At 47.9% G+C, this 23,030-nt stretch overlaps 1 protein-coding gene and 1 pseudogene across 7 annotated transcripts in view; one reads left to right on the top strand and one right to left on the bottom strand.

Annotated features, from left to right (window-relative positions):
- The window catches only part of RPH3A (rabphilin 3A), a 267,775-nt gene that overhangs the window by 16,366 nt on the left and 228,379 nt on the right, over positions 1-23,030 (bottom strand). For all 7 annotated transcript variants that reach the window (XM_077875711.1, XM_077875709.1, XM_077875707.1 and 4 more), the window contains 8 exons: positions 22,399-22,564; positions 19,197-19,349; positions 11,807-11,893; positions 9,867-9,929; positions 8,408-8,647; positions 6,475-6,554; positions 3,913-3,987; positions 2,342-2,451 (listed from right to left, as the gene is read on the bottom strand). In XM_077875711.1, the coding sequence (XP_077731837.1) occupies positions 2,342-2,451; positions 3,913-3,987; positions 6,475-6,554; positions 8,408-8,647; positions 9,867-9,929; positions 11,807-11,893; positions 19,197-19,349; positions 22,399-22,564 (974 nt within the window). The remainder of the gene's footprint in view (positions 1-2,341; positions 2,452-3,912; positions 3,988-6,474; positions 6,555-8,407; positions 8,648-9,866; positions 9,930-11,806; positions 11,894-19,196; positions 19,350-22,398; positions 22,565-23,030) is intronic.
- Positions 13,889-15,477, top strand: LOC144299883 (zinc finger protein 296 pseudogene; annotated as a pseudogene).

Below are 23,030 nucleotides of genomic sequence, written 5' to 3'. Positions count from 1 at the left end.
AATGAAAACCAACCAAATGTCCATTAACAGTAGAATGAATAAATAAAAGTGTGGTATAATTGCACAATCGGATACTACAGAGTGATAAGATGGGGTGTCTCAATGGCTCAATTTGTTGAATGTCCAATTCTTGATGGCTCAGGTCATGATCTTGAGGTCATGGGATCAAGCCCCTCATTGGGTTCTGTGCTCAGCAAGGAGTTTGCTTGGGATTCTTTCCCTCCCTTATCCTTTGTCCCTCTCACCCCAGTGTGCTCTCTCTCTCTCTCAAATAAATGAATAAATCCTAAAAAAAATAGAGTGACAAGAATCAACAATCTACAGCTACACACAACTTGGGCAAGTATCAAATACAATATTAAGTGAAAGAAGACAGACACAAAAGAGTCATGCTCTACCATTCCATTTATGTAAAGAACAAAACCAGACTGAGTTCATTTGTCCTTTAGAAGTTAGATAGTGAACACCCCGAGGGGAAGGTCCTCACTAGAGGGATGGCACCGGGGCAGGGTGTCTGTAGACTGGGAATGTTCTGTTCTCAGATCCCAGTATGTTCACTTTGCAAAAACTCATCAATCTGTAGAGTTTTTATGTGTGTATTTTTCTAAATGGATGTTACCCTGCAATAAAAATGTTTACTTAGAATTATGGTGTAGTGGGTGGGAATGTACATGGAGAAGCCAATTTAAAAAGCAGTTTGTATGACTTGTAAAAAAACAAACATGTACTATCATCCAACAAATGTTACCCTTTAGCTTCTATCCTAAGGAAACACTAGTATATACACATGGATGCTTGTTGCAACTTTGTAAAACAGAGAAGCTGGAAAAAAACTAAATGTCCTTCCACTGGGCACTGCCTGAATCAACTGATAAATATTTACATAAAGTTTAAAAACACGCCTGGGGTTCCCGGGTGGCTCAGTTCGTCAAGTGTCCCAACTCCTGATTTCAGCTCAGGTCCTGATCTCTGGGTTGTGAGATCAAGCCCTATGTCAGGCACCCTACTCAGAGAGGGGTCTGCTTGAGATTCTCCTTCTCCCTCTGTCCCTCCCCACCACTCTTTCTCTCTTTCAAATAAATGAATAATCCTTAAAAATTTTAAAACCATGCCAGACAATACCATCATTGTTTATTGATACATATTCATGTAGCTGAAACACCCTTGGGAATGACTCCCATAAATTTCAGTATGGTGTTTAGCCCAGAAGAGGAAGGGAGAAAAGGGGGGAGGGGGCATTCAAGAGAGGCTTCAGTTCTGCATCTGAAATGCTTTCTTTCTTGAAAATAACAATTTAAAAAGCCAAAGTGCATAGAGAAAAATATTAAGATTCTCTGAAAGACTGAGTATTGAGTTTGTGGATCTTTGTTTTATTATGTTTACACTTTTATATTTGTAATATTTCATTATAAAACATTTTTAAAAATCTGGGATAAACCTTTCTGCGTGATACTCTGAAGCAGTCAAATATTAGGCAGATATAAATATCTTCCCATGGTTACAACTCCAAGAGATATCATTAAGAGAAAAGTTCCAAAAAAAAAAAAAAGAGAAAAGTTCCAGATCTATACAGTGTGATACTTTTTGCATTGTAAACAGTAATAGGAATATGCACACACTCAAAGTAGTAGGAATATGCCTGTAGTCACTCGCTCACCCCAGACTGGTGGAGGAGACTAACGTTTATCTTTTTTAATTTTTTAAAAAATATTTTATTTATTTGGGAGGAGAGCAGAAGAGAGAGAGAGAGAGAGCTGGGGGAGGGGTGGAGGGAGAGAGAGAAGCAAACTCTGCATTGATCAGGGAGTCCGATGCTGGGCTGGATGCCAGGACCCTGAGATCATGACCTGGGCCAAAGGCAGACACTCCACAGCCTGAGCCACTCAGGCACCCCTGTGGAAAACATTTAAAAGAAGCTTTGCCTTTTCTATTATTTTTTACAAGAAAAATGTATTTACTTATTACATAATTAAAAATGAAGTTTAACAAAACACTATAGGAGAATATAAAATGGCATCAATATATTGTTAAGGGAGGCTGATTAATTATTAGAATGGTCCATTTTTAGAAATGCTTAATTTTATAAGAATCTTTTGCACACCTATGTAAATGCACACACACAAATACATACAGATGCAACCTGAACGTCCAGACACCAAGATGTTAAGATTTTTGTGTATCTGTATGTTCAAAAGTTTCTACTGGAAACATACACAATTTTTGTAGAAGAAAGAAAGAAAGAAAAAACTATGCAGGTATGTTTTAAAGAGCGGCCTCTGGCAGCTGCACATCTCAATCTGCCCAGCTTTGGCCTCCTCTCTGCCCCCCGCCCAGCAAGTACCTGAGGGTCTTCCTCTGCATGTCCTCATCTGTGATGCCATGATAGACAAGGGTCTCATTCCAGACAGGGTTCCGGGTGTTCCGCAGGGTTTTTGTACGAAGCTTGTTGGACTAGAGCCCAGAGAGATGCACAGACAGCTGCCTTGGTAGAGAGCCAGCCCTGCAGCCCCATCCATCCTTTGGGTTGACTTGGGGCGGGTGGGTGGGTGATGTAATAGACTACTCCTCTCACAAGTGTCCGGGGGCTCAGTTGCTCCCCATGTATGCTTTCTGTTAGTGGAGGGTCCCCAATGCTGGCTATGACCATCATCAATGCTGGACACTGGGCCACCCCTCCCTCCATGTGCTGAGCCCTCTCTTTGAACTTTATATTAAAAAGCAGAGACATCCTCCTTTGATGAAAAAAAAAGTACAATTTATAGGCTAGAAAGGCAGAAATAAAGAGTCACCCACTTATAGGCAGTGAAGAAACAGTTTCTGGGAGGTATTGAAATAGTTTCTTGTGTTACGAAATAGCATCCTTCATGCCTGAAAGTCCTCAGGGGACGAGGCTTTCATTTTACTCTAAGAAAGACAGCTAAAAATACACTATATCCAGAAGAAGTGGCCTGGTGACAAATCAAATTCGTACTAACATGTAAATGGCTCACTGGACACTTTGGCAAAGAAAGCTTGGATTCAGAAGTGAGCAAAGTAGAGAGTCTTGAGGAAAAGCAAAGTCAGTGGGGAGTTAGAATGAATAGTGGCCAAACACTTCACAGTTTGGCCATGGTCAGGTGAGGGACTCTCCTTTCTTGATCCAAACAAAGAGTGAGAGACTGTGTGTGTGAACGCACGCATGTGTGTACTCTTTGTGTTATGGGGCATTTCATACTTGCAGAGATTTTTAACAGCCATTTCTCCAAGATCATGCAACCAAGTGTACAGCTGCCCTTGTTTTTTAGGACATGCATGACCAATGAACACAACAAAGCAGAAAATAAAATCCAAGAAAGTGCCCCTTCATCTCTAGCCCTGGGCTCTGAGTGGGTCAAACCAAAGAGAGGAGAATTAGTTCCATCGTCCTTCCCCAGAGCAAGGTAGTGACATGCAGGTGAGCGAGCTGGAAGGAGAGGGAATGGTGGGTGGGACAGTGGTGTATTTTCACTCGGTAACAGAACATTTTCTTAAGTGCTTAGCACTACAGCCTGGAGAGAGTTATTCATTTCTATTGAGAGATGAGAAAGATTTGGGACATAAAGTGAGTGGGGGAGGGGGGCCATGGTCAACACTGGGTAGCCCCTGAAGCTATCTGAGCAGACGGATGGCATAATAGGGGTTCCTGCCTCTCTCCTGGCCTTCGGCAGCTCCCTGAATCCCATATTTCTGGACTGGAGAAATGGGCAGAGCGCCTGCCCCTTGAGGGAGAGTAACTCTCCGCTACCCCTCACCCCTTGCAAGGATTTTGCCACTCAGGAAGGAGGGGAATTTGGGGCCAGATAAGGGGGCTATTTTAGGCTCTGAGCTGGGAACCTTGGGTGCCTGCCAGGGCCCATGTGTCCAGCCTGCCGAGAGGCCCAGGCCATATGGTACCTTGCTAGCTCCTGGCAGGAGATGCAGCTTAACGTAGGGATCAGCCAAGCCATTGGAGTCCATGGGCTTCAGTCCCTGCAAGAGAAAAGGCAACAGCCTGAGGGCCTTGGGAGGGCCTGGCGCTCAACTGTCAGAGGCAATAGGCACAGCCCCTGGCATCTGTCCTGCCCGTCGGTCCACCCGTGTGCTTCCTCTTCTGAAGACAGAGAAGGGAAATGGAGTATTTTGGAAAAAATGCTGGAATCAGGCAGACAGGGTTTGGAGCCTGGCCATGTCACTTGCCAGCTGTGTGACTTTAGGCAAGTTCCTTAACCTCTCTGAGACTCATTTTCCTCATCTGTCAAACAGGATAATAGTATTTGCTTCATGGAGTGGTAAGACTAAACATGGTTATACCCATAAAGTGCTGGGTACAGAACCTGGCACACAGTGATTGCTGCGTCAAGGCTGGACTGTTATTCCTAGCATGGAAAGAGATGTTCCAGAACAAGAAGGATGAGAGAGAGAGAAGGAGAAGCTGGGGAAAGGGGAAAGTTCTGGCCCTGGCCCCTGCACTCATTTCTGAGACTTCAGTTTTTCCATCCATAAAATGGGGATCACAATGTCTACCCACTGCCACCTCTCCCAGAGCCTGAATGAAGCTCAAGTGAGACACTGTGGGGGGAAGGGAGTTTGTCTGGGATAGGAATTCAATTAATATGTTTATATGAGCAAATTCCTGGGGCCCAAACATACTCTGTCCCTCTACCTATCCCAGGGCTGGACAGGTGTCCTGCCTCTAGGCTCCCACTGTTCCTTCTCACAGCACTAATCCCACATTATGGGCAACAGGGAAAGGGTGCTGCAGAGTGGGGCCCAAGGGGGAAAGCTGGCAGAGTAGCCTCGTGGGTAAAAGCCCAGGCTCTTGAGCTGGGCTACTACACTGGTTCAAATCCCTAGCCCTGCCACTTCCTAGCTACGTCATCTGGGCGAGTCACTTAACCTCTCTGTAAGATGGGAATGACGACAGAACCTGCGAAGATTAAGTAAATCATCCGTGGAAAGCCCCAGAAGGTGTATAACACCAGGGAACACGCAGCCACTGCTTCTGGGCCATGTCCCCGACGTAAGCCCAGGAGGGCAGGGCCAGTCCTCGCTCACTCCGGGCTCACCAGTGTTCAGGCAGTGCCCCGCACAAAGCAGATCTTCAGTGAACCTCTCTGGAATGACTATTGGGATTGCCAGGTTGTGAATGGGCAGACACTATTGCTTTTGAAATCTGAATGAGAACGTCTTTGTTTGGGGTCTGCTCATGCCAGCTAAACAAAGTTACTGCCACAGCCGAACATCTTACACACTCGTCTCATCTCCGTCACCTGCTCAGCCCAAGGGTGCATGCGAGTTTTCTGTAGTCCTGTCTCAAGGGGGTGTAATGGAGTGGCTCTCCCCCATTTCGGAGCTGAGGGAGGGGATGGATGGATGGGCACGGAGTGGGACCTTTCCATCTGGATGCAAATCCAGCGCTATCCCTACCAGCCGTGTGGCCTCTGGCTTTCCCCGAGACTCAGTTTCCCATTTTGTACAACAGGGCCGATAAATGATCCCTACCTACGAGGTTCCCAGGAAGATGGATGAAGGTCATGAATGTGCTCCCCTCACCGTGCTGCTGCAGCACGTAGGCACTTGCTACAGTGACTAACACAAAACAGGTGCTCAGTAAAACCTGCCGAAGACGGGCCTGGGGTGTGTCTAATCTAGGACTTGTGCTAAGCACTAGCCTCACTTATCATCCAAACTGGGAATTTTTAATTATTCCGGCCAGCTCATGGGCATGGCTAGGGACTGTCCCGGGCAAATGGGAATGTGTGGCTGCCTTGCATGTCATACCCAGTCGTCCCTCTGGGAGAGGCACATTATCATCCTGGATTTACAAATGGCACATTGAGGCTTGGCGAGGTTAAGTAACTTTCCCCAAATCACACAGCTGGGGAGCAAGGGAGCTAGTATTTGAACCCAGGAAGCCCGCTTCTTGGGCCTTGCTCATGCTTCCACATGGGCTGGGTGTGTGGCGGGGGAATCTCCAGTTAGTTTCTGGGATCGCCCGGCATCATCCAGCTCTCCTCGGGCTCTGGAGCTGAGCTGGCTCCACCCGCCCCCCCAGCCCCGCAGCAGGGAGATGTCCTTGTCTCTGCGGTAATGGGCTCCCCCCTTCCCACTGCCGCTCCAGCTTGACAGTCCCATGAGCAGAAGGAGCTATTCGGTGGGCATGTCAACCGTCAAGTCAGGCTGTCATCGCTGCCCGGACAGCACCCTCCAGGGGCTGTGGTTGGGGCTGGGCAGACTTCTGCTCTGCCCTTGGAGCGCGGCTGCTTCCACTCCCAGGAGGCAGCTACAGCTCAGTGAAAATCCCTTGGGATCACCCCTCAAGGAAGTCCTCCAAAGGAAGGGTCCATGGCTAATTCCTGCCCCTTTCTCATTACCGTCACTGTCACAGATTGACAGGCCTGTAACCCACATCATCCCCAAGCAGCCTAGAAATGCCAGAGCATCCCAAGTGGTCCCCAGCCCTGGCTCCTGGCTTACCTTGGCTTTTATGATGGTGCAGTTCAGGGAGCTGTTGTCCTGGTCGTAGAGAAGACTGAACTCCAGGGCACCCAGGGTGGCTGGAGGGGGCAGAGGCAGGAACCAAGGGAACATTCATGCAGTCATTCAACAAACATCTCCTGAGCACTTACCATGTGCCCAGTCTGGTCTGGGCATTGAGCCTACAGAGGGGAAGCCTCGGTCCCTGCTCTGGACACCCCATCCTGGTGGACCCTCCTCTACTTCGGAGCCCTCAGCACACCTGTGATCAGTCAATCATGTATGTAATTGCTTAGTTAATGACTTCTGACCGGCTAGACGGAGAGCCCCATGAGGGCAAGGGCTGTGACTGTCTCATTCACTGTTGTGTCCTCACTGGGCATAGCGCTGGGCACATGGTGCTCACTTATTTGCTAAAGGAATAACAGCATTTGCTCTTGCCTCTGCCTGGCATTCTCTCCCCCTCTAGATCCTCACATGGCTGGTGGCTTCCCATTATTCACATCTCAGCTTAAATATCACCTCCTCAGAGAAGCCCTCCCTGCTCATCACTCCTAAAGCAGCCACGATCATGCTCATTGCCCAATTTTATTTCCTCCTTGTTGTGCTATCTCCATTTGAAGTGAACTCATTGGTAGATTAACTATTTCTATCCACTAGAGTGTTAGTTCCACTAGCTCACTCATTTTGGCTGTTTTTCTTTTTCTGCTTGTTTTGTTTTTTTTGCCATGGTGTCCCTAGTATCTGGGACTTTGGGGGGTACATAGTATGTGCTTAATAAAATACTTGTCAACTATAGAGTTGAGTGAATAGTACATAGTTGAATACAGTGATAGGTTTGTTATAAATCACCGGGGGCAGACGTAATAGGAACAGATACAAGCTGGGAGGGATCATCTAGGCTTGGCAGGTCAGTGAGGGGACATTTACACAGGAGGAAGGAGCAGTGGATGCTGCTCAGGAGTACCAGTGTGCAGAAGGGCAGAAAGGTGGGCACAAAGTAAGTACTCAGCAGGTATTGGTCATTAGTACCTCTGATGTGCATAGTACATCATCATAATCCCTCTTGTGGTGTTTAGCACCACATAATAATAACGATTGCAGGTTTATGAAGCACTTTCCCAGGAGGTATTCCGTGTACCCTCCCCTCAGCTGTGTGTGGGAGGCAGTATTCGCTTCCCATTTTACACCGAGGAGAGGTGACATGATGGGCCAAAGCCGGGCCACTGATTTTAACTATGGGTTCACTTCCCCTGTATGTGTCCCGTCTGTCCACCTGACCAGGAGCTCCTGGAATGCTCCCAGCCCCACAACACATATTGGATCCATCCGTGTCTCCCTCCAGTTCACAAAGGCGACCCCAGCTCTCCCCTACTGCTCAGACACACCCAGGATAAGTGTCAGTGGGGTGTGTGTGTGTGTGTGTGTGTGTGTGTTCTTAGGACTTTGGGTCTGAGTGGGCGAAGCCCAGGACAGGCACTTTACAAGTCACTGAAGGGATGGATGCAGGAGGAAATGTCTAGGAATTTTAAAATTATGGTTAAGAAATTACTTTTAGAAGAGTTTGGAGGCTATTAAAATACATATGTATATATACATAGAAGTGAAATGCTGGGTCATGTGGTACTCGTTTGCCTTGTTGAGGAACCACCAAACTGAACATCTGAACATTGCAAATGCAGTTGAATCGTACTCTTCAAAATGATTTAGATGGTAACTTTGACATTACGTATTTTTTTTATCACCAGAAAACATACACAGCACCTATTCTTTAGAAAGCTGATGTTATTTTGTGAATTTAGTAACACAAATTGGTATCTTTATAACTTGCTAATACGTTTATTAGGCTTGGCATATTGGGGGGAGCTCTCTCCCCGGGGATGACACCCTGGAGTGATTCTCCCCAGACCCTCTTCCTGTCAGTGCCACCTACTTGCTTCATCCGAATCGTAGCTGTTGGCTTCGTCATCCTCCTCCTCTGGGGGTGGGGGCTGGCGGGCAGGGGCCACGGCAGGCTGGGGAGCAGCAGCAGACGCTTGGGAATAAGGGCCCGGTGGGGGGCCTGCTCGGTCCTCCCTGGCTCCGGGTGCTGAGTAGCCCCCAACTCCCCCTGTTCTCTCCTCCCGGAGTGGGGCAGTGGCCCCGGCATAGCCAGGGTCTCCAGGAGCCACCTCTGTAGGGGAGAAGGGGAGAGGGCAGGAAAGAGGCAGCTGAATCTCTGTGTCATGACAGCAGTGACTGCTGCAGCATGACCATTAGTGATGACCACCTACTGTATACCCAGTGCTCAAAAAGCCTTGTACCACACCCACCCGAGCCCAGCCACGGAGGATCACCACAACCAGCTGATGGGGAGAAAGAGGCACACCATGTTATTCACTGGTTCTCAGAATGCTGCCTTTGTCAAAATCACCCTAGGGAAGCTTGCAAAAATGCAGGTTCTCAGGCCCCGCCCGGACCCAGCAGGCAGTGCCACGGGGCCTTGGAGTCCATGTCTTATAACAAGTCCCAGGAGCTGATTCAGATGCAGGTGAAACACACCTCATGGGGGTACTGATCAGTGGTGTGGGCTCTGCAGCCAGACAGCCTGGGTTTGAATCTCTGCTATGTGACCTGGGACAAGCTACTTAATGGCTTTAAGCCTCAGTTTCTTCATCTGTAAAATGGGAATTATAATACCTGAGGGCACTCAAAGGGCAGTAGCTATTATCTCTTTAAAATTATCTAATACGTGTATAGAAGTGAGCTAGAAAGTAATGAATAAGCTGTAGCTCTAGTAACTGATGACGATGCATGTACTTCATATGGAAGAATCACTGTCCCTTAATATGATCTTTTTTCTTTTAAAGATTTTATAATCTATTCATGAGAGACACAGAGACACAGGCAGAGGGAGAAGCAGGGACTCGATCCCAGGACCCCGGGATCACGCCCTGAGCCGAAGGCAGATGCTCAACTACTGAGCCACCCAGCTGTCCCCACTTAGTGTGATCTTAATCTATCCCAGGCCATGTGCTAAGGTTTTTTATGCCTTACTTTGTGTAATCCTCCCATCGATTCTTGAGGTTATTCCCATTTCAGAGATAAGGAAATAGAGGCTCAGGGAAGTTAAGTGACTTGATAGCTGGGAAGTGATCCAACAGCTGGGAAGTGAAAGAGCCAGGATTTGAATCCAGGCCATCTGTGTTCTTAACTACCATCTGTGTTGTCTGTTTCTATCTATCTAGTCTTAGGACTATCTAGAGTTTTGGAATTAGGGAGGCCCCTTTGGGCTCATCAGATGGGTCTCTGGGTACAGAAGGGGCAAAGCTCTGGCAGCCCCTTCTCTCTCCCACCCAGGAAGTGGGAAAGGGGTACTCACTGGACAGATACGGGAAGAAGGAAACACTTGCCTGGTCTCTGATCTGGAAAGCGTCCTGCTGGCCCTGGGCTGGGTTTGCTGCCTCCTGGAGACCCTGAATGGGGAAAAGAGAGACAGATGGAGCAGAGAAGGTGGCATCACTTGGGTGTTCTTCCCTAACCCCCCACCCCCGATTTCAGGGGTGTAGACACAGGCCTGGGGGCAGCAGGTGATGGGCAGAGCTAGCCAGGGCTGCAGGTATGGCCCCACTGCGGGCTTCTGGGGTCAGAAAGACCCAGGTTCAAACTTCTGTGCTTCCTTCCTGGGTCTCAGTTTCCTCCTCTCTGACAGGGGGATGCTGTACCTACCCCCTAGGCTGTTACGAAGTTGATGAACAAATGGAGTAAGAATTGTTTGTGAGGTGATAGGCAAGTTTATGCCTTGAGTCCACCATGGCTATGGGGTCATTACTGGTTCAGTGGATTCTTTACAACTACATTTCCCAAAGCACGGGATGCAGGGGAGAGCCACAGGGAGGGAGCATGAAATAACATTCAACCACACAGTGAGAAAGTGACTTCAGTTCCCACTGCCTGTCCCAGTGCCTGCTCCATCATGGGACCGTCTCATTCAAGTGCTACTTCCCTCTAACTCCTCTCTAACTTTTGTAAATTTCCCTTTTGAGAAGAAAAGAACAAGCCGGGGGCTCAGCACCTTCAGCAGGCCAGTATACTGAGAATCTCACTGCACTGCTTTATTTCACTACAGTAATTTTTATAATTATCCACTGCAATGGGTTGAATTGTATTCTCCAGAGGATGCTGAAGTTCTAATCCCCTCCACCTGTGCCTATGAATATGGCCTTATTTGGAAAGAGCATTTTTGCAGATGATCAAGGAAAGATGAGATCATCAGAGTGGGCCCTAATGCCATACGACTATGTCCTTATAAAAAAGGAGGAATTTGGGGATCCCTGGGTGGCGCAGCGGTTTGGCGCCTGCCTTTGGCCCAGGGCGCGATCCTGGAGACCCGGGATCGAATCCCACGTCGGGCTCCCGGTGCACGGAGCCTGCTTCTCCCTCTGCCTGTGTCTCTGAGCCTCTCTCTCTCTCTCTGTGACTATCATGAATAAATAAATAAAATCTTTAAAAAAAAAAAAAAAAGGAGGAATTTGGACCCGGAGAGAGACATACATAGAAGGAAGACAATGTGAAGACACAGGGGGAATGTCACCGACCGGCCAAGGAAGGTGTGGGCCACGAGGAGCTGGGAGAGAGGCATGGAGCAGAGTCTCTCCCTGCCAGCACCTTGATTTTAGACATTTGGCCTCCAGAACTGTGAGACTATAAATATCCATTCTTTTAGGCCACTCGGTGTTTGGTACTTTGTTACGGCAGCCCTAGTAAACTCTTGGTGTCTTTAGGGTATGGAATACTGGTTTCTCATTTATGCCATTATTACAGGTTTCTCCCTAAAATAACAAAATTCTAACTTCCGAGTGGCATTATTTCTATTGTTTTGTGCAATCCATATTTGCACAGGTTTTTCCATATTACTCATCTCTTTGGTCACCATTTCTCCCTGGCTCTCGCACTGCTGCTCTGGAAGCATCTGTCCCCCACACTTCCTTGAGAGAGAGTCTGTGATAGCAAGTTTTCTTGGCTGCATTTTTTCAAGTGAATCCATTTGAAGAAACATGTTAAGGAGTAAGAGCGCAGGTGGCAGGTGCATGAGGTAAGGTCTGTGAGAGGGAGTGACAGTGCCTGAGGTGGGACAATGATGAACGAAGAAGCCCTGGCAATGAGGGTCAGTTGCTCCTGTCTCACCCTTGTCTGGCTTCCCCACCTGCCCAGAGGATGCTTCATTCTCAGATCTTTGAAGTGCCGAGAGTTTGTTGGTGGCTATGGCTTTGCAGAAAGCCCGTGTGGGCTCTGCAGACAAGGACAGGAGACATTGGGGTCACAGCTGAGTGACAGTCAGGGCTGCAGGTACCTGGCTGCCCGGGCTGAGGAGGTGCTGGGCTCTGCATGGAGGCAGGTGCAGGTCTGGAGGCCTGCACAGAGTTGGCCCGTCGCAAACCTGAAGGGGAAAGGAAAGGAGACAGTTGTCATGTTCCATGCTTGCACACATGTGCATGCATGCACACGCACATACACATGCACATGCACACGCAGAATGGAAGCAGGACGAAGCCTGCAGCTGCTCAGTGGGCACGAGGTAATGCCTTCTGGGTTTGAACTAAATGCAGGCCCCCGACACTCTCAGCTCCTCCAGAACCCCTCCTCTCCTTGGTGCCTTCTCTCTGTGCAACATTCAGATGCCCTGAGCAGGTCAGAGTGGCAACTCGTGGCAACACAGGTGTCGAAAAGTGAAGGTTTTGTGATGTTGCCTCCACCTGTGTGACCTTGCACAAGTCCTCTGTGAGCATCAATCTCCTCATCTGGGAAATGGGGATAAAAGTACCTACTTCCCAGGGTTGTGGTGGAGATGCTATTATACAATACAGGAAAAGGGCACAGAACAGTGCCTGGCATGGAGTAAATGCTAAATATTATTATTGAATCTGGTCTCTGTCTTCACATGGACCTAGCTCTGTGTTCGGCTTCTTGTATAAGCTGTGTGACTTTGGGCTAGTCATTCACCCTCTCTGAACCTCAGATGTCTCAAGGAGGCAACAACTCTCTCTACTGGGTAATAATGAGTTAACAGCTATTTAATGCTTACCATGTGCCACCTTTCAGGGACTCTACATATAAGAATTTATTTAATCTCTATACCTCATGAAATGGGTGCTGGATTATCTCCATTTTCCAAACGGGGAAGCTGAGCACAAAGGGCTAAGTAGCTCACTTAATATCTCCTGACTGGTTAGCGGCAGAGCCAGGGTTTGAATTCAGGGATTTGGTCTCCAGAGTCTGCCTGAGACCATTAGGTGCTACTGTCTCCTGCACAGCTTCTGGGGAATCAAATGGGATAATATACACAGCAATTCCTGGCATATAGATGGTATGACATTCCTGGAAGAAAGCCCCATCCTCTCTCATGTCACTGGGCTGGATCCCACCTTTCCTGAATTTAGCTCTTTGTCACTGCAGAGATGCTTGAATGTTAATGACAGAAGGTGCTTTGCCATTTCTGGTTGGGGGTTTACCAAACCTTTGTCTTGTCCCAGGGTCCTGTGGTAGCACTGTGATTTGTTCATTTGGGTCATTGTTCATTCATTCATTCATTCGTTCACTCACTCATTCAACAAGTGTTCATTGAATAACTACCAAGTGCCAATCCCTAGGCAAAGATGGACAAAATCCATCTTAATTCCTCCAAGAGTTCATGGCCCCCACAGAGGAAGGAGACAAACACTGAAATAATGAGCTTATAAAATAGGAGTAATAGCCAAAATCCACTGAGTGCTTCAAATGTACCAGGCCGTGAGCATCACGTCATGGAACCTTTACAACGTGATGTCATGTGTGGTATTATGGTCCCCATTTTGCAGTTGAGAAAATGGAAGTTAAGTGTGCCCGAGGTCACATAGCTCAGAAGCAGCTAGGACCTCCGACCAAGTTTATGACTCCAGAATCCCTGTCCTTAGTTATTATGTTATACTTGGCCCAGGAGGTAAGAAGTGAACAATCGTGCACACTGGGCCCTCAAGGCATGCCAGGCTCTGTCCCAAGATCTTTACAAGTACCACTGTGAGGTTTCTGTTACTTAATCCTTAGAGCAACCCCATGAGATAAGACCAATTACTGTCATTCTTCCGATTTTATAATAAATGAAAGCCTGGTCTTGATCTGTAATGGGAATGCACAGTTGGTAGGTGGTAAAGCTGAGATCTGACCCCACACAGCCTATCCTGGCATTTGTGCCCTTGACACGGAACTGAAATGGCCATATAGGCAAATAAGTAACATCATGGGGGATGGAGGCAAGAGGGGGCCTTTGGCTGGGGGGGAGGGGACAGCTCCATGGCACAGGTGGCCTTTGGACTTGGTGTTTGGGCGTGTCAACATGAAAGGGATATTGATGCCCAGATGACCTCTGTACCCTAAAGAAAAGTTGGGATGGGAGAGCGCACGGCCCTCGCGTCCTCCGCCCGCCAGCCCGCCCGGCCCGCGACCCATGTCCCGCCGCAAGGCCGGCTGCACGCCCCGCCGAGTCGACCCCGCGCCCGCCTCCAGCACCGACGACGAGATGGAGATGCCGGACCTCGTCATCGAAGTGAAGCCCGAGCCAGACGCGCGGCCCCTGCAGGCCCCGGGGCTGGGGCTCTTCTCCCCGAAGGAAGTGCCCGCGCCCGCGCCCGCGCCGGGGCGGTTCGACGGCGAAGCCCGCCACTCCCCCGGGCCCGAGCCCGTGCCCGCCGGGAGCCCTCTCCACGCCCTCGGCGCGCGGAACCAGTGGGCGCTGTGGACGCCGCTGATCGGCAACCCTCGCGACCGCCAGCCCTGGACGGACAAACACCCAGATCTGTTGACCTGCGGCCGTTGCCTGCAGACCTTTCCGTTGGAGGCCATCACTGCTTTCATGGACCACAAGAAGTTGGACTGTCAGCTTTTTAGAGGCCCCAGCCCCTGCCAGGGCTCAGAGCGCAAGGACCCCAAGGCCCTGAGCTGCTTCCGCTGCGGGAGGCAGTTCACGGGGGCCTGGAAACTGCTGCGCCATGCCCAGTGGGACCACGGACTGTCCATCTACCAGACGGAAGCTGAGGCCCCAGAGGCCCCACTACTGGGCCTGGCCGAGGTAGCTGCTGCTGTGTCGGCCGTGGTGGGGCCCGAAGCGGAGGCCCAGGGCCCCCGAATGAGCATCGTCCCCAGGCGGAGCCCCACCTGCCCTGTGTGCGCAAAGACCCTCAGCTCCTTCAGTAACCTCAAGGTGCACATGCGCTCACACACCGGCGAGCGGCCCTATGCCTGTGACCAGTGTCCCTATACCTGTACCCAGAGCAGCAAGCTCAACCGCCACAAGAAGACCCACCGGCAGCCCCAGCCCCAGAGCCCCTGCAGGGCTGAAGCCAGTCAGGAACAGGCCTCTGCCACTGCCCCTCCTGAGCCAGCTGCTCACGCTGCAGCCCCAGCCAGCACCCTCCCATGTGGTAGAGGTGGGGAGGGTGCCGGGGCCGCTGCCACTGCAGGCGTCCAGGAACCGGGGGCTCCTGGCGGTGGGGCTCAAGTAGGCCCTGGTGGGGCCAGCTGGGGACCTAACACCAAGGTAGAGAGAACTGAACCTGCTAAGAGTGAGCTGTCCCCAAAGAAGATGCCAAAGCCAGTGGGCAAGAGCCGCGGGCCTGGGGGCAGCTGTGAGTTCTGCGGGAAGCACTTTACCAACAGCAGCAACCTGACGGTGCACCGGCGCTCCCACACGGGCGAGCGGCCCTACTCCTGCGAGCTCTGCTCCTATGCCTGTGCCCAGAGCAGCAAGCTCAATCGCCACCGCCGCATGCATGGCCTGGGGCCCGGCAGCCCCCGCTTCGAGTGTCCCCATTGCTGTGTGCCCTTCGGCCTGCGGGCCACCCTGGACAAACACCTGCGGCAGAAGCACCCCGAGGTGGGTGGGGAGGCCTGAGCCTTGGGCACACCCTCCCTGCTGCTCCTGGTACCACTGGGGCTGCCGCTCGTTCATCTCCTTGTCCTTTCTCTGCTGCAAGTAAATCTGCCCGCCTAGCTACAAAAAAAAAAAAAAAAAAAAAAAAAAGAAAAGTTGGGATGATTTTGGCTTATTCCACAGTACTAACTCCAGGTCCCAGATCTGCAGAGAAGGAGGGCACAGGGAGGTACTGGGATTACTGAATGGGAAGTGCAGAGCTGACTTGATTCTTGTAAAAGATCTGGGGCCTGAGTTGCAAGTCATCCTCTGTGCTCCTGATGGAATTCCCTCTGGGGCTCAGTCTGGCTCATCACTGAGGGCTGCCAGCATGACTGAGCCTTTTATTACACTGCAAGGGCATCTGGGCTCCAGGAAGGGTTGCAATCATCCCTTCTGCAGATGTCACAGAAAAGGTGGCATGGACATGTCTGTGTTTTGGAGCACCAGACCCCTCTGAATAACCCCAGTGCCACCACATAGGATTTGAATTGCCATACCTGTGCGATGTGTGAATGATATAAAAATACAAGATGCGGGAGCTCCCTCTGCTCAATATCTTTCTGTGGCTCCCTAGCACCCTCAGGCAAACATTTAAACTCACTTATCTAACTTTTCAGGCTTTTGAGCAATGGTTCTCAAACTCTGGCATTCACTGAAATCACTTGAGGAATTTGCTTATAAGAAGTGCAGAGTCTGGGTCCTCCTGATCCCAGAAATTCTGATTTAGGAGGTCTGGAACGGGCAGAGGAACCAATTATTTTTTAACATTTTATTTATTCATTCATGAGAGACACAGAAAGAGGGGTCAGAGACATAGGCAGAGGGAGAAGCAGGCTCCTTGTGGGGAGCCTGATGCAGGACTCAATCCCAGGACCCCGGGATCATGAACTGAGCGGAAGGCAGACGCCAACCACGGAGTTACCCAGGTGTCCCGGAAGCAGTGCTTTTAACAAGCACCTAAGGTACATGGATCTGCTGACTCCCTGCTTTCACTGCTCTCTCAGGGAAAGAGATTCTGGCTTTAATATGTTTTAGATGGTGACAAGCACTAATTAGAGCTGTGTATCAATACTCTGGGAACTCAGAGGAGCGGGCAATTAACTCAGCTCCAGGTGGAGCATGTGGATGCTAGAAGCTTCATAGGTGGTGGTAACATTTACACTGACTCTTGAGGGACAGGGGTCAAATCTGGCTCAAGAATGTTGCCTTTTCTCTCAAGAGGCAAAATAATACAGAGGCTTGGGACTCCTGGGTGGTTCAGTGATTGAGCATCTGCCTTTGGCTCAGGGCTTGATCCCAGATTCCCAAGATCGAGTCCCTCATCGGGCTCCTTGCCTGGAGCCTCCTTCTTCTCCCTCTGCCTGTGTCTCTGCCTCTTTCTGTGTTTCTCATGAGTAAATAAATAAAATCTTTAAAATAATAATAATATTCCAGAGGCTAAAAGCACAGGCTTCATATGCAAAAGCTAACTAAAAATGGATCAAAGTGGGGCACCTGGGTGGCTTAGATAGTTGAGAATCTGATCTTGGTTTCGGCTCAGGTCATGATTTCAGGGTCGTGAGACTGAGATTCTCTCTCTTCCTGTCCTTCTGCCCCTCCCCCACTGCTCTCGCGCTCTCTCTCTCTCTCTCTCAAATAAATAATTAAGTCTTTGGAGTGATTGCTTAGGACACCCAAAGCAAAGAAGACAGAAGAAAAGCGGAAAAATAGGACTTGTCAAAATCAAAAACTTTTGTGCATCAAAGGACACTATCAACAGAGTGAGATGATAGCCCACAGAATGGGAGAAAACATTGACAAATCATAGCTCTGACAAGGGATTAATATCCAGAATATCTAAAGAACTCCTGTAACTCAACAACAATAAAACAGACATCTCAATTAAAAAAAAATGGGTGAAGGATGTGAACAGACATTTCTCCAAAGAAAATACACGAATAGCCAATGAGCACAGGAAAAGATGATCAACATTACTAACTATCAGGAAAATGAAAATAAAAAATATGAGATACCACTTTACATGCATTAGGATGGATGGACACACACACACTATACAAATGTTGGCGAACACGTGGGGAAACTGGAACCCTTGTGTATTTCTGGTGAGAATGTAAAATGATGAAGCTGCTATAGAACACAGTATGGTGGTTCCTAAAAAACTTAAGCACAGAATTACCATATGATCCAGCTAGTCCACTTATAGGTATATCCCCCCCAAAATGAAGAGCAGGGACTCAAATAGATATTTGCACACCAATGTTCATTATTCACAATAGCCAAAAGGTGGAAACAACCCAAGTGCGCGTCAACAGATGAATGGATAAACAAAATGTCTGTCCATGCAAGGGGACATTATCCAGCCTTTAAAAGGAATTCAGATTCTGATACAAGCCACAACATGAATGAACCTTGAACACAAAATGCTAAGTGGAAGAAGCCAGTTACAAAAGGCCACAAATTGTATAATTCCATTTATATGAGATGTCAGGAATAAGCAAATCAATGGTGGTTAATGGTTACCAGGGGCTACAGGGATGGGGGAAAGAGGGAATGTGGAATTATTGTTTAATGGGCACAAAGTTTCGGTTTGGGATGAAATGGTTCTGGAGATGGTTAGTGGTGATGATTGCATGACAGTGTGAATACACTTAATGCCACTGAACTGTATACCTAAAAATAGTTAAATTGGTAAATTTAATATTAAGTATATTTCGCCACCATTAAAAAAGATGTTTAAAAAAGCACTGTCAATAAAAACTTCACCTCTAGAAGAGAAACACAAGAAGCACAAGGTTTGATGCTAGACAGACTGGATTTTTTTTTTTTTTGACAGACTGTATTTAATTTGCATTTGAACCAGTTATCAGCGTGTGACCTAGGGCAAGTGGCATCACTTTTCTGAGCTCAGTTTCTCCATCTGTAAAATGGGAATAGTAAATTTTCGTAACAGGGGTTGGGGATGTGACAAGGATTAAATGAGACGATCTACGTGAAGAGCCTGGGTCAGTATCTGGCACATAGCAGGTACTTAACAAATGTTCCATGATGCTGTAGATTTGAGAAATTCTTCTTTATGAATCTGAATCATAGGTTCCTTAGAGGGTGTACAGGGTGGGTTGAGCACAGGGTATGTGCCCAGGTCTCTTGCCAAGGAAAAAAGGGACCGAGGGCCTAAGCTACAGATCCGCTATTGAGGAAGAGAACCCAGAGGTCAACATGGGACCTGAATATCCAGCCCGTCTAACTTTGGACCTAGTCTTACCCCTTGCTACAAAGGAAATGAAGCAGCTGTGAGGGCTCACACATGGCACTTTGTGAGTTAGGAAGTTAGGGAGCTCAATCTCTTCCCATCCAGGAGACCTCTTTTCCGAAGTCCAGGAATCAAGGCTTCCCACCAGTGGGCACTCTTGGCAAATAAACCCCCTGCGAGGGCAGCCACGGGACCTGCAGTGAGCTGAGAGCACCTGTGAGGGACATTCTGGCCATGCTGACCCACCCCATCCTCACGGACAGTAGAGGCCACTGATCACAGCAACCAAGAACTTGGGTGGCTGTGTGAGAGGGAAGCATCCCTACTTTGTTCAAAGGCATGTTGCATTTTCCTCAGGGCCTAGAGTCAGAATTGCTTCTGATTTGTCTTTCCTGTACCATAGACTACAGCGTCTAGAACAGAGCGTGGCACATAGTGGATGCTCAATAAATACTGAATTAATACATGGATTAAGTCATTGTCGCCCCCATCCCTTTTGATTCTCCTCATCCAGGAAGCCTGTCTGGATCTGCCCATGTCTCCTACCTGCCAGGTTCCGGCTGGAGTCACCCGCAGCTCCACCGTGGCCATGGTCCCAGCTCTCTGAGTCCCGGCTGGCTGAGCTCATTCGTGCCTCGGAGGCCCTGCGCACAGGAGGCCCATAGCTTCCTCGCCCGGGAGCAGCGGCCAGTTCAGGACCTGGAGGTAAATGCACACGTTAAGTGAAGAAAGGGAAACAGAGAGATGGGACAGAAGGGCTCCTGTCCCAAAGTAGAAGGCTGAGTGCACAGAACCCACCTGTCTTCTGATCCGGGCCCCTCCCGTCTTCAGCTCCCATTTATTATTTCCATTATTTCCTGTGCATGCACAAGCACATGTGAGCACACACAAACTTTAAAAAGTAAACTGGGATCATTAGCCAATGATCACGCAAACTGTCCTGGAATGTGCTCTGTTTACTTGATTTTATTTTCCCCAGGACTCACCAGGTATGCTCCAACCTCAGGTCCTTTTACACAGGATATTCCCAAATGTTCTGTGAGCCTTCTCTACCCCTCACCCCAAACAACAGCTCCTCAGACTGTCCTTCTGTGGCCATTCCATCCAACATGGAGCCTCCTGCCACATCTATCCCCTTCATTTTTCCTCCAGATGCCATCACTACCTGGTATTCCATTGTATTTGTACAATACTGTTTGTTGAGTATCTGTCCCCCACCCCCCCCAGGACAATTTTAGTTGCATGAGGGTAAGGATTTTGTCTGTTCCATTTAACACTGTATTCCTAGGGGCAGAGAACAGAGCTTGGAACTCACTGGGTGTCCAGTAAAGGTCAGTTAAAAAAATACTGAACGTTTCTATCATGGGCATAATTCCAAATCTATAATAGACATTTACATCATTCAATTTTAAAAGATGCCTAATATAGCATGGTATGGCTATATCAAAATCCCATAATCAATCCCATAATCGATCTTATAAACAATCCCATTAATGAACATTTAGAGTTTGGCTACCATAAATAGTGATACGATAAAAATACTTACACATGTACCTGTTTATATTGGTTCTTGTGTTGCTCTTAGATATATTCCCAGAGAGGGATTGCCAGATCAAATGGTATATACCCTTCAAATTTTAATAAATTGTGCTACAACCACTTCCAAAAGGCTAGAGATGATTAATAGTCCTACCAACAGTTTGTAAAGTATCCATTTCCCCGACATTCACCAGCACTGATGTTATTACCAGCTATATTTTAGGTGTCACTATGCAATGCTGGTGATGTTACTTCTTTCTAGTGATGCAAACAGGTGTTCATCAACCATAGTTTGGGAGTTATTTGCTTTGTCCAGAGTTTATCTGATAAGTGAATTCATTCTATTTATGTGTATGTCTGTGTCTCTAATGTTATATAGTATTGGCCGATATTTACTAAGTGCTACATTCTGCAAAGCACCCCCCTATGTAGTATCTTCTTTAATCTTCAAAATAGCCCAGTGAGTTGCCAACCCCATTTCACAGATGAGGAAAGAGTCTCAGGGGGCTAGTCGACTTGACCAAGCTCATGAGGTTAGGAAGCAGCAGAATTGGAACTGAGATTCGGGTTCTCCTGGTCTCAGATGTCCCAGATCTTGATGCTTAGCCTAGGCAGTCTTCTCAGCCTACAGGGAGTAATGCTTAGCCAGGAAGAAGGTTGCTCTGGGATTAAAACTGGGGGCTCAAAAAAAAACTGGGGGCTCCTCAGGGATGCAATGTAAATTAAGATTTTGGTAACTCTCTGCAAGGAATAGACATTGCTTGTGCCATGTCAGGAAGAAAGCACTTATTGGATGCCTTCTAAGTGCAGGCACCGTAGTGCACACCTTGAGAAGTCATCCTACGGGAGACATAGTTGGACATTTCAACTTCTGAGACCGTCAACTATAACTTAGCTTCCAGAAGTACTGCCTGCACTCAACCCCAGAACTGTCAATTAGACCAGATTTTATCACTTAGTGTTAACTGAAATCATTACCAGGGCCTTGATGGTCAGTCCTATCTGTCTCGCTTAATTAAAGTATATTTGTATTGTAGTTGCTTTTTTCCTTCTTTTTACTTTTTTGCCTCTCCCTTTTATCATCATTTTACTAATTAATAATAATGCTTGGATAATAGTGATAATATCTATAGCCATGGTAATTTACTAATTTCCTTTCTACTCATCTTTCACTTTTAATTAGTGCAATTTCAGATACGCTGATGGTTGATAGAAGTATCAGGAACAAGGAAGGCCTTCCCAGCAAGTCCTCCTCGGGCTCCAGTGTGTATTTTGGTGATTGGAGTCTCTCAGTTTCCAATTTTAATCTCCATCTCTGTTGTACCTCTAAATACTCCCATCAGGGATGACAACAAAAGCTCATTTGGCAGCCTGGCATTGCTGGGGAGTTCCCTGTGCTACCCTCTCTTTTTAAAGAGGTTTTATTTTAATTCCACTATTATACAATAGTGTGACTGTATCACATGATATGACATATTAGTTCCAGGCATACAATGTAATGATTCAACACTTCCATACAACACCCAGTGCTCATCATGACAAGTGCTCTCCTTTATCCTCATCACCTAGTTCACGCATCTCCCCCGTCCCTTCCCCTCTGGTGACCGTCAGTTTGTTCTCTAGAGCTAAAAGACTGTATCTTGGTTTCTCTCTCTCTCTCCTTCTGCTTATTTGTTTTGCTTCTTAAATTCTACATATGAGCAAAATCATACGGTATTTGTCTTTCTCTGACTGACTTATTTCACTTAGCATTATATCCTCTAGCTCTATCCATGTTGTTGCAAATGGCAAGATTTCATTCTTTTTTATGGCTGAATAATATTCCATTATATCTATATCTATCATGTCTTCTTTATTCATTCATTAATTGGTGGACCCAGGCTGCTTCCATATCTTCGCTACTGTAAATAATGCTGCTATAAACATAGGGGTGCATGTATCCCTTTGAATTAATGTTTTTGTAGTCTGGGTAAATGCCAGTAGTGTGATTGCTAGATTGTAGGGTAGCTCTATTTTTAACTTTTTGAGGAAGCCCCATACTGTTTTCCTGTGCTATAAGGGTTCACGGTGAGCCGTGCCGAGGATATAGGGGTTCTAAACCCAAGACCAGCTGGGTGGAAACACAGACATGATGTTAGGACATCCTCCAGGTAGACCAGTTAGCCAAGATCTATCCTTGGTCCTAAAAGGGGAAGCTGTTTTGTCCTACCTCGGGTTGGAGCCCGGGTGGCATGCTTGGGCTCAGGCGTGACCTGCTCAGGAGCAGCAGGCTCACTGGCGGGCTGCTGGGGCTTGGCCTTCCTTATAGGCATAGGCTGTGGGAGGACCTGTTTGGGGAAACCCTTGAAGAACCATGCTCCAGAACGCTTCCACACCTGGGGTAAGAGAGGGAAAGGATGAAGACATGGCAGCCAAGCACTGTTAGTCCTGCCTTCATGAGTGCCAGCTTTTAACTTTGCTCGCTGCCCTCAGCACACTGACATGGTACATAGCCTGTCACAAATCGTATTTGATTCACACAACATCCGCAAACACCCAGGAGAAAGGGCCTGAGTATACCCATTTTCTTGATGGACGAAGTTGAATATCAGAAAGGTGATGAACTGGTATAGGGTTACACAGTGAAGAGAGTGGAAGGATAATAACTGGACTCCATGTCTTCCACCTCTTAAATGTGGTGTGCTCTCTACTTTTAGGAAGAGAAAAGTCACAGAAGTGGGAGAAAAGAAAAGAAATTCATTCAAATGCTCATGGACTGTTCTGCCAGAGTTTACCACTGGGCTGGCTCCTTTTGACTAATCCCTTATGACATATACCTAAGTAGGTTTCCCAGCCCTGAAG

The sequence above is a fragment of the Canis aureus genome, chromosome 27 (assembly GCF_053574225.1).
Source record: "Canis aureus isolate CA01 chromosome 27, VMU_Caureus_v.1.0, whole genome shotgun sequence".
Lineage (NCBI taxonomy): Eukaryota > Metazoa > Chordata > Mammalia > Carnivora > Canidae > Canis > Canis aureus.
The sequence above is the reverse complement of the archived record's forward strand: the minus strand, read 5'-3'. Positions and strand labels throughout refer to the sequence as shown.